The sequence below is a fragment of the Epargyreus clarus genome, unplaced genomic scaffold (assembly GCF_041222505.1).
Source record: "Epargyreus clarus isolate Ecla_fem2 unplaced genomic scaffold, WU_Ecla_fem_2.2 ptg000010l, whole genome shotgun sequence".
Classification (NCBI taxonomy): Eukaryota; Metazoa; Arthropoda; class Insecta; order Lepidoptera; family Hesperiidae; genus Epargyreus; species Epargyreus clarus.
Window position 1 is genome coordinate 1,174,390 of NW_027332218.1, and position 12,401 is coordinate 1,186,790.

At 36.9% G+C, this 12,401-nt stretch overlaps 1 protein-coding gene across 1 annotated transcript; it reads left to right on the plus strand.

Moving 5' to 3' along the window:
* Positions 1–4,013: 4,013 nt before the first annotated feature.
* On the plus strand, positions 4,014–9,908 carry LOC140745604 (venom serine protease Bi-VSP-like). The gene is made up of 7 exons (XM_073077543.1): positions 4,014–4,144; positions 4,336–5,044; positions 5,400–5,532; positions 6,031–6,191; positions 7,278–7,379; positions 8,134–8,315; positions 9,747–9,908. Exons 1-7 carry the CDS (start codon positions 4,118–4,120, stop codon positions 9,900–9,902), a joined length of 1,470 nt encoding a protein of 489 aa, XP_072933644.1. The 5' UTR covers positions 4,014–4,117; the 3' UTR covers positions 9,903–9,908.
* Positions 9,909–12,401: the final 2,493 nt, after the last annotated feature.

Below are 12,401 nucleotides of genomic sequence, written 5' to 3' on the forward strand. Positions count from 1 at the left end.
ATCGCAGCATTGAAAGAGCACAGCATAGCGTTAGTGTTAAGCGATGCTGTGTTCTGGTTTGAAGGGTATGGTAAGGGAGACATACTTATCCGAGTCGTTCCAGCTTTGTCCTCAGAAGTAGCGGCGCATCTGTGGCCGACCTCAGGTAAGAATATCTAAACCTATCTGGGGTTCATCACGGATGTCCATGGGCGGCAGTAACCACTTACAATCATGTGGACTGCATGCTCATCTGCTTCTCCTATATAATAAAAAAATACTTTGAAAAGAACAAAATGCATATTTCAAATTTGCAATTCGTCGGTGACTCGTCAGGTGTTGCAAATATCGATGACAGTAAATTGTTTAGCCTGTGTGCCAACTTACTAGGCTCTTTTTTATAACTGTCGTTCTTTATAAATCTGGTGAAGTTTTGGGGCATACTCCAATCCGCTGTTGCAGTTGTAGAACCCATTCTGAAGGTTCAAATCCCAAACGCACCCCTAATTTTTTCAAAGAAATATAACATATATTTCTTTGACATCATTTTTATAACAGACAACCTTAAAGTGAGGAGCTAAAGTAGGGTTGAATTGAAATATAGGTACGGTAGTATGTGCGTATTAGAAATTAATTTTCACTTGTTATAACGTCGTGAGGAAACCTTTTTTTTATGTTAACGAGGGGGAAACCATCAAAAGGTACCCGGTGCCGTAGGAACGACACAGGGTTATATGGGACTGGCCATCCTCGGCGTTGCCGTCCCGGACTCCTCTGTCCGGGATCTCCAAAATAATATATTTTCACTCTGAGAGGAGACCCCTGCCCAGCAGTGGGTCTACAATGGATAATAATATATAACTCAAAGGTGACTGACTGACATAGTGATCTATCAACGCACAGCCCAAGCCACTGGACGGATCGGGCTGAAATTTGGCATGCAGTTAGGTGTTATGACGTAGGCATCCGCTAAGAAAGTATTTTGATCAATTCTACCCCCATGGGGATAAAATAGGGGATGAAAATATTACTTCGTAACGCGAGCGAAGCCGCGGGCAAAAGGTTGTGGATAATAAAAATGTACCATATATATGCAAAAACGTTACTAATGTTAGAGATTACAAGAAACGGTGTGTCACGGACTCCATTTTTTTGCTAAGAGGATGTACCAAATTGTTTTCTTATCCTCCACATTCGCAAAAACTCCACTGTACCTTTATCTAACTAATGTAACTTTGGTCGCTTACCTATGCAATAATAATTCAGTTAGCAATGTCGAACATTCGAGAAACTAAGTAAATAACAATGAACTAATTTTAGTACATCAACTACTTTTTTTAGCTGTTTAACATATACTTTATCTTATGTTTTAATGTCAGTAGCTACACAGTTACAGTGAAGAAAGAACGTGAAATGAAGGCTTTCTGGCTTCTAGTATTTGCGGTTATAGAAATAGTTGTAGCTAAAAGTTTTGCCATTAATAGTGAAGGCTACAGACAAAATTATAAGGGTAAATTTCAAAACTTATTTTGTTATAATGAATTTTCCACTACCAATCCATTGGAAGCTTGGAACAGCGTGGTGAGTTATGCTCCAGAAGTTTACACGGATCTATTCGAAATAGGATTTGGAAGCAGAAAACCATATTTCTTGATGATACTTGTCTCCATTGATGTTTTCTTTGTTGCCCGATGTGATACATTAAAACTATAAAAACTTGAAGGTGACTCTGTAATCAAGTTTATTAAATGCATTTTTGCCAAATTAATTTAAGTAAAGAGTACATATGGATTCCATTTGAATGTTTTGGTAACATTTCATTTGATTTCTATTGACTTCCCACGTAGGGGTAGGAACTTCAATGTCACACACCTCACACTTTATAAAGTATTATGACCAATTGGCCAGCGTGCTAGACTATTGCCTAAACTCCCTCTCACTCTGACGGAAGAACTGTGCCTTGGAATAAGAGAGACTGTCCCTTTAGTTCTGGGACTAGAATAGGGCTATGGTATCCCCTGTCTGTCGTAAGAGGCGACTAAAAAGGGGCTTCCAGGGTTGCGGGCGACAAGAGTGTCTGCTCGAACCGTCCAGTATGCTACCCCGGGAAGGACGGCGGTATGTGTGGCCGCATCGTAATCACCAGATGTTGTAGGAGGAGCGAACGCTTCCCCAGGACATCCGGCATGCCCGATCCGGACATTGCACTTGAAGGGCTCCGGTTGTGTTCCGTCGGAGATCCTGGAGTTCTCCAAGAAGCGCTGAGGACGGACACCGGGGGGGTTTTAGCGCGGTAAAAACCCCACATAACCCGGCGTCGCTCCCACGTCGTCGGATACCTTTCGAAGGTTTCCCCCTCGAAAAGAAAAAAAAGGAATAGGACAGTTATGGGTTGACGACGACGATGACTTTTTACGACGAATTTACCTATATTTTTCTAATTTTTCCAATAACATTACTTCTCGAAATGAAACGCATCGAACTCAAAATCCAAATTTTAATTCTAAATGTAAAAAATGCGCTATCAAAACGCTAACTGACATTTCAATGATAATAACTGGTTTTAATCAACCCTACAAGAATTTACTAATTAAAGTAATAAAGATAACAAAACTTTGTTAATACTAGGTATGTAGATGTTAATGGTGTTAAACACTTTGAAAAGCGATCATAAACTTCACAGCCCGTCATCACTCCGTAACTAGCTATAAGGTCGTCGTATGCATGTCCCTGTAGTACCGGGACGAGAATAGGGCTACGGTATCCCCTGCCTGTCGTAAGAGGCGACTAAAAGGGGCTTCCGGGGTTGCGGGCGGCAAGAGTGTGAGCTCAAACCGTCCAGCAAGCGACCCCGGGAAGGACAGCGGTTTGTGTGGTCGCATATCGCTGTAATCACCAGGGGATGTGAGGAGCGTAAATTGCTCCCTTCGGGGTAAAGCCCGATAGAAGGGGATCGCATTAGGAGGACTCCGGTTATGTTCCGTTGGAGATCCCGGAGTTCTCCACCAACCTCAGTTGGTGTTGTTAATACACTGCCCACCGGTGTTGTTGACTGCCTCGAGGCAGCGATGCAGCATTCGGTCCATCACTCCGTAAACACTTGCTTCTAGACCTAATAATTGTTTTTATAAATGCCATGAAGAGGTAATAGAACACTTTGTAGTTCGAATCCGGCGGCACCACCGCCACGCCTATTAACAGCAGTGTTAAAAGCTGGTGTGTTCTGGTCTGAAGGGAGACATACGAGTATTTTAATGAGGCGTTCTTTTATGTTCGATTTTGGGCAAGATTCCTGAGATGTGTAGGTTCAGTAACAGATACTTATACGGGGCAGTTACCATTTAACTTGATGAGAAAATTCTTATAGTGGCGATCATAGATTCTGTACAAAAAGTGTAAAAACGAAATCTTATTACAATGCCGCTGTCGACCTACACTTAGCTAATTATTTAGGCTGAGTCTATTAATACAGGTACTGTACGTACGAACTGAAGGTACGAACAATTTATAATTATTAATACGGTTACCGTACGAATAATTTATAATTATTAATACGAGTACTGGACAAACAATTTATTATTATCCGATTCGAACCGGTAGATTTTGAGAAATCTCAAAAAAACTACAAAAAATTTTTTTTTGAAATGTTTTTTTTTTAATAACTTTTAAACGGCTCTACCGATCGATTTTAGAAACTAAGCTCTTAACATCAAAAAATGACGTCGATCGCCATCAGCCCGTTCGAAATCGATTAATTCTTTCTTTCTTTGTAATTCTAACCTAACTTAACCTAACCTAACATAAAAATAAAAAAAAAAACCTAACCTAACCTAACCAATTGAATAAATGTACGAATAAATATATTTAAAAATAAATTGAATTTGTCACATTGTTTAAAGAAAAAAAAATGAATAAATGTACGAATAAATATATTTAAAAAAAAATATATTGAATAAATGTACGAATAAATATAATTTATTAGTCCAGTACCTGTACAAATAGTCACATTGAATTATTTATAAAATAATTTATATTTTCAGAACGACCATGTTTGACTTCAAATGGCAATTTTGGGATTTGTATATCAGCAAGACTTTGTCAAAATAATGATCCCAGTTTAGTAAATGTAGAAGATAATATGTGTACAGACAAGGATAATAATTTGGTGAGAATTGTATTTTTGTATTGTTTTTTATGTTTTTCTTCTTCATAATACCTTTTGAATGATCAGTTCTCCTTAATTTGCCTAAAATATGTAAATCAAACATCAAATCAAAAATATTTTATACAAAAAATATATATATAATTTATATTTAGACATAATTTTTTTTTCTGTAAATTATTATATTCTTTTAGGTATGTTGCCCTCCAAACAAGATTATGCCGTACCCACAGACAACGTTCACATCTAGCACATCCAAAACTAGTTCTAAATCAGTATCTAGATTCTTTAACCACGGCAGTTACTTTGCTTCAGAAAAAGAAGTCTCAAAAGAGATATCTTCTGTTTTCCGATCAGTCTCCGCACCAGATGATACTACGAATGATGACGACACTTCAGATTTAATAGATATATTATCAATCTTAATAACAGCTTTACTGATCCCTGAATCAATGCTGTCTGAAACGCCTTCAGCTGATTCCGTTAAATATTTAAGTGACATGCACTCTAGTCCACAAATCAAAGAAATGGCATACAGTGCCAGTTCTGAATCAGTACCCATTACTTCAGCAAAACCTTTAAGTGACTCAAATAGTTCACAAGAAGCCCTATCATCTTCCGTCAATCCTGAAACCGAATCTACTAAGAGCACATCTGAAAATGATGTAAATACAAGCAGTACTCCTGAGCCTGAAACATCAGAATCTGAAAGCATAAGTGAGAGTTCTGAAGCATCTACAACGCCAACTACACCTAAGGTGTCTACCGCGTCGCCTTCACCACCCACTACAACACCTAAACCCATAGATAATGATTATGCAAGTGCATTCCCGGAACCACCGGTATGTGGTGTAAGCCAAGGAACTTTTAGCAGAGTCGTAGGTGGAACCGATGCTAATTTAGGTAAGTAAAAAGCAAAATAAGCTAAGTAGTAATTAAAACACAATAAAAATAATTGAATTTTATAATTTTAAAGGTGTTGAATTTTTTTTCTAAAATTCTTATTTTCTTCAAGTGAATTTCCTAATTTGCTGATAGTCCATGATATAGGCGTAGTTATAGGTACCTTTGTTTCTCCAAAAGTAGTGGTGTAATCAAGGTCGTCAAAAAAAATGTTGACTGATCTCTGGATCATCGAAAAACAAAAAAGACCTATTTGGAGATCTTTCGCATATGCTATTATTAATTTATCGTGGAGCTTATTATTTTTCATCCATTGATATCTGTAATCTTAATTTTATATTTTCTGTTTTTCCAGGAGACTTTCCCTGGATAGGACTGATAGCGTATAACGTCACCGGTGGCTTCATTTTCAAATGTGGAGCAAGTCTTATCACCTCACAGCACGCGCTGACTGCTGCCCACTGCATTCACAACATGGAAGACCAGTTGTAAGTTTATTAGAAGAAAACGAGCGAGCAGCAGCTTCGAAGGTGGGAGAACCCTTTGTGGTACGACTCCGGCGGCACCACATCCACACCTATTTCGGTATAATAACAGCAGAGTTAAGCGCTGCTCTGTTCTGGTTTGAAGGGTGTGGTAAGACAAACATAGATTTCCGAGGCGTTCTAGCTCAGTCCTCAGGGCATTGACACGCATCTCTGGCCGACTTTAAGTAGGAATATTCAATCCTATCTGGGTTTGATTACAGATATCCATAGGTGGCGTAGTCACTTACCATCAGATGGATTGCATGCTCGATGCTCGTGCTACACCTTTTTTTTAATTATAATATAAAAGTAGCAGACGAGCATGCAGTCTACCTGATGGTAAGTGGCTACTGCCGCCCATGGACATCTGTAATCAACAGGTCAATAGAATGCTGGAAAAGTTCTTCGGTTTTGTCAAAAAGAAGGTTGTCTTAAATATTCCTGTCAAATGAATTTCAGGTTTTTTGTACGCCTAGGTGAACTGGATATTTTGGACCACAACAAAACCAGACCTATAGATTTTGTCGTAAAAACTAAAATTAAACACGAAAACTACTCTACGACGCACGGTACTAATGATATTGGTATTCTGGTGTTTTATAGAAAAGTCATATTTACTGGTGAGAATATTAACTATAAGTACATCTTTAAAGTTATACTTCTTTTGGGTTTGAAAAAAACGAGGAATATTTTGTACAAAACCGACAGATAAAAACGAAATCATAAAATTGAGTACTCATCAACAACCCACTATTGTCCCGCTGCTGGTCACGGGTCTCCTCTCATAATGAGAAAGAACAGGCCATAGTCCACCGCGCTGGCCAAGTGCGTATTGGTAGACTTCACATACCTTTGAGATTTTTTTTTATAAATCTCTCAGGTTTCCTCACGATGTTTTCCTTCATCGTTTAGCAAGTGATAATTAATTTGTAATACGCACATAACTTTGAAATATCAGAGGTGCGCGCCTGGGATTTGAACCTCGGACATCTCGATCGAGAGGCCGAGTTTCTTAACCACTAGGCTATCATTGCTTGTTATTGGGTTTAAAATTGGGTGTTAAAATTGCAAAATGATGTAGTTGATTTAATTATTCAATGTGCTGTTAAAAACGAGAACTATGTATGAGCATGAACAATTATACAATAATGTACTATTTTCCTACGCTTTTATTGGTATATGTATGTATGTATAGCAGTGATAGCCTAGTGGTTAAGAAACGCGGCCTCTCGATCGAGGTGTCCGAGGTTCAAATCCCAGGCACGCACCTCTGATGTTCAAATTTATGTGCGTATTAGAAATTAATTATCACTTGCTTAAACGATGAAGGAAAACATCGTGAGGAAACCTGCATACCTGAGAGATTTATAAAAAAAAAATCTTAAAGGTATGTGAAGTCTACCAATACGCACTTGGCCAGCGCGGTGGACTATGGCCTAATCCTTCTCATTCTGAGAGGAGACCCGTGCCCAGCAGTGGGCCAGTAATGGGTTGATGATGATGATGATGTATGTATGTACACACACACGTAACGGAATCTTTAAGCTCGATTTTTTCTAAATTTTGAACAATTAACAAGAATCGATGACAATACACGATTTTAATAATTTTGTCTCTTTCTCCTCTTCAGGATTAACAATTTTCCTTGTATGATTTTAGCGTGGATTTTAGTGTTTTTAACTATAATATTTTATTTTATGTTTCAGATTTAATTAGACCTATTTGCCTCCCACTTAGCAAGGAACTAAGAACCAAGAATTTTGTAAATTATCGACCATTTGTAGCTGGTTGGGGCCAAATTAAATACAGTAAGTTGCATAAAAATACTAACTTCTGTCTCTTTAAGAAATCTTTCCGTCATACCTAAATAAGATTTGAGTTGTAATTAAGGTGTATATACAAAAGAAAGAGAAATATTTACAGTGAAATAAAAGTCCAAGTTTTAGCAGCTCTTAAAGCTGTAAATTTAATTAGCGTTTTTAGAAGATTAAAGAAGCAAAAATAACTAACTAATTTATTAATTCAATTTCAACTACTTGCCTTTTATGTAGAGTTGTTTATGTAAACATTTTCTTTTATGTAGAGTCGATCCCAAGTACATGTTTCTGTATCCACTCTATGTACGCAGACACCCGGGTATACACGCTGGGGTACCCGGGTGTACCGCACTTCATCCCGAAGGACACTATCCCGGTCTGGTAGAAGTCGTGTAATTTATGACAGAGCTTGTAGAACACCTAATAGTAAATAGACACAGTCGCCCTGAGGAATGGAAACGCATCTGTGATCAGCTTCAGGTAGAATTTGTTCTAGTAGGAGGTGGTCACTGATATCCACTAACTCCAAATAAAATAGATCTGCCTGAGTAACTGAGAAAAGCGTCTAACATGTAAATCAGCCAGCATCCACACCCTTCCATTGCAACCAAATCTGCTTGCCATAATCGAGTGTTTCATTAGTACCTTTCAAACAAACCCGAAGTCGCTGACTGGAGAGTTTGAGCTCCCAGTAGAAGTTTTTCTTAACTAAGCTTGCTGATAAGTTTTATTAAATTCTTTTCAGAGGGCCCAAGACCTACCCATCTACAAGTGCTACAGTTGCCGGTGGTGACCACGGAGTCTTGCAGCAAGGCGTATGAGCCATTGAAGATCTTCGAGATTGATGAAAGGGTCATCTGTGCAGGAGGGCAAGGAGGTGTCGATGCTTGTCATGGGGACAGTGGAGGACCGCTAATGCAGCCAATTGTAAGTTTAATACCATGGTCATCGTCATTAAACAATTACTGACCTACTGCTGGGCACGGGTTTCCTCTCCGAATGAAAAGGATTAGGTCATGTACTGCTCTGGTCAAGTGCGTATTGGTAGACTTAGCATGCTGTGGTAAGGTACACATACTTTTCCGAGGCTTAGTCCTCAGGGGTAGCACATCTGTGGCTGACCACACAGGAATATCTAATTCTATTTGGGGTTAGTTATAGATGTACAGCATTAGCCACTTACCATCAGGTAGTCTGCATCGTCTGCTATTGCCATTTCATCATCAACCCATTACTGTCCCACTGCTGGGCACGGGTCTCCTCTCATAATGAGAAGGATTAGGCCATAGTCCACCGCGCTGGCCAAGTGCGTATTGGTAGACTTCACATACATTTGATTTTTTTTTTATAAATCTCTCAGGTATACAGGTTTCCTCACGATATTTTCCTTCACCGTTTTAGCAAGTGATAATTAATTTCTAATGCGCACATAATTTCGAAAAATCAGAGGTGCGTGCCTGAGATTTGAACCTCGGACCTCTCAATTGAGAGGCCTAGTTTCTTAACCACTAGACTTTCCCTGCTTTTTAAAATAAATAATAATTGTCATTAAAAAAATACCTCTAAGCCTATTTTTTTTCTTTGAAGATGTATAGGTTTCCTCACAGTGTTTTTCTTTACCGTTAAAGCAAGTGAGTAATTATTTCTATACGAGCATGCACATAACTTTAAAAATAATATAGTTTAAAAAACTAAAAACCACGCTGTTATCCTTCAAGGCAAATTGTTAATCCTGACCATCTCGATGAAGAAAATGGGATAAAATTATTGAAATCGTGTATTATCATCGTTTCTTGATAATTGTTCAAAATTTTGAATTAATTTGACTGTTCCAAGTAGGTAAAAATCGAGTTCAAAGATTCCGTTACATACATATGTAGATACAGTAGCACTACCATGAGTTGGCATAGAAACGCCACTATAGAAATAGTAAATAGAAAACTATTGTCATTTTGCTAGTGAATAACATAACTACTATCGTTACGGTATTTCTTGACAACGTCTGTCAAATTAATGACTCATGGGACCGAATTTGTATGGCAATAGATCATAATGACATTCGATCGATTTGATTTCGATAGGTTTTTTACGTATCGAGTTACGCCACTACGGATTTTAGTTCTACGAGTAACCACCAGAGGCGCTGTACAATTTTTCATACATTTATTTTACGCAGTCGCTAGCGAGTAATACTTTTGTAAACTCATGGTTGATGTACAGGTCAAGCTTATAAACGCGTGGTAGAAATAGAGGTACCCGTGACCTCGGTCATTTTGGTAAATTTACGTAGTACACTCAATAATAGTAAAAAATATTTACGTAGTACACTCATTTAGTTTTTTTTTTTTCATTTTACAGTGGGACCCCATAAACTACACGACTTACTTCTACCAGACCGGGATAGTGTCCTTCGGGATGATGTGCGGTACACCCGGGTACCCCAGCGTGTATACCCGGGTGTCTGCGTATATAGAGTGGATACAGAAACATGTACTTGGGATCGACAGTACATAAAAGAAAATGCTGTCATTTTTTAAAATCAATTATAATTTCATGATTATTAATAACTGAAAAAAAAAAGTAATAAATGAATAAAGTGAATTAATTAGTTATGATTAAAAGTAGGTGAATAGATTAAGGTTTCAAAAATACCTATAGTTTAGGAAAGTTTGATTTCAAAATTGCATCAACATTATTTTGTTTCCTACCACGACCTCCTTAAAAAAGTTTTGTTTTATTCCTGCCGAGTGATGTAAAAGAATGAGTAATTTGTCTATTCCTCTTGGATAAGAGGAAACGAGACATCGAAACTACAGTGTAAACTCTATATAACGGCACTGAAGGGACTGTGCATTTTATGGCGTTATAGAGAGTGGTCGTTAAATGGAGAGAAGAAAAAACAGAATTAGAAAAAGAAAAAGTTTATTTCAGTCTAGTGTTAGTAGTTATGTACATAAAAAAGAATCTTATTTGAACGCTATTGCTTGTTGTTTTTTTTTTTTGTCTGACGTCTTTTGCTGCACCAGTAATTTTGTTGTATTTTTTTCATTATATTATTCATATCTACACATATTTTATACCACACACACGTATATTAAATACCTATTATAATTCCTTTGCCTTAGTTCTAGTTAGGGCTTTATCTGAAGTAACCATAACCTACCTCTAATTTGTAGCTCATTGACATGGATGCTGGTTTCCACATTTCGGGCGCGGTGCTACTGGGTAGTGGGAGGGTATTATCGGAGCGCATGGCTATAGTCATACGGAAATGTTCCATTCTAAGTCGTCCTGTGAATAATAAGATAGTACATAAAATTGCTTGGCTCAATAATAAGATTATTTGTAGTGTACATATTGTGTCTATAAAATATTTGTACTTACCAATTTATATAAACAATGAGTAGTAACCCAGTGCAGTTTCGAACATATGTATATTATATACATCAAAAATGATTTGTAAGATAACTGTTTCGGGCAGGCGGCGGCCGTCCGAGCCGCCTCGTATCATGGGGCAAACTGAAAACCAGAGCTGTGGGTAGGTGTTTTTAACCGCTCATGGCATAATTCTGAGTTTGCTCCCTTTCGCGATTGTTGCAGCGCATAGTACTTTAACGGCACTAGATAATTATAACCTTTGCTTTGTAATTGCCTTTTGTTTGTTTTGTTCAAGTTTTTATTTCTTTATTTTTTTCTTGTTATTATTTTTGTTTTTTTGTGGTTTTGTTTTTTCTTTTTCTTAAATTTATTTTTTTAATTTTTATTTTAGTATATTTAGTTTTAAAAATTGTACTGTGTACTGCAATTGTGGTGAATAAAGTATATTATTATTATTATTATTATTATTATTATATCTTCTGATATTGAGGCATCTTGGTAAACAAAAGAACGAATTTCTTAGAAAGTTCCGTATGCATGATGCCGACAGTCGAGTTTATTGCGGGCTAGGATAATAAAGCGACAAAAGAACGTACACTGGTGCGCAGTTTTTACTAATTTTAGCAACTTAAAAGGTACTTTTTTTACTCAATTGTGGTCGTTATTGAGAGTGGGTGTAATGCTATGTAGAGTGTATCATTGTATGGAATACAAGCTAAACCAACTAAGCCAATTGATTTCGACGCTTTATAGAGTTTGTCGTTAAATCGAGTGACGTTACATGGAGTTTACACTGTAGTGTCATCTCTTTCGCACCACGGTCTTGATTGCGTTCCGTTATACGCAGTTAACTCTTATTCATTCTTCGCTTATCCATTGTATTAATCCAACTGTCATATTTTGCTTAAAAAGTTTAATTTCCTGCAAAAAAAAGAACTTGTACATTATACAAAACTGCTTATTGTAATATTATAAAAACAATCTTACTTTAATGAGGTCGTGGTACGAAATTTTAATGTATGTTTCAAATGATAATGTTTTAAGAGATGGTAGTAACCGCCCAGGTAGGCTATATGAAGTTGTTCACAAATTTCCATCATCAGGTGTAATATCATGTTTATAAATATTGTCGCGTTGATTTCTGAATAGTTTTCAAATCGTAATCGTTTATATCGTAATTTTTGATAATAAAACAGTGAAATCACAAAGTTTATTGATATTTTATTGCTATGAATAATTTTTATCACCTTTTATTTATACATTATCGTATGTAATGTAATGAGAAGATTATTTAGCAAATAAATATTGAGTTTTGTTACAGTCGTGTTATTAGGGTTCCGTACCCAAAGGATAAAAGGATAAAAAAGGAACCTTATTACTAAGCCTAGGTTCTATCTCTTGAATCATGATGTGATGTTCATGATCATGATTGTTATAGATAGATAAACATTTGATTTTTTATAGAGTTAATATTGCTAAGGCCGCTATTGGAAAGAATACTAAAATTAAAATGTTACAAATGTTAAAAAAACATGAAACCGACTATTTGCGCAATTTCTTGTACCTACTATCGAACAATAGGAGTAATAGGAAGTCGGTATAAATTTTCACAAGACATTTACTGTTACAAAATTA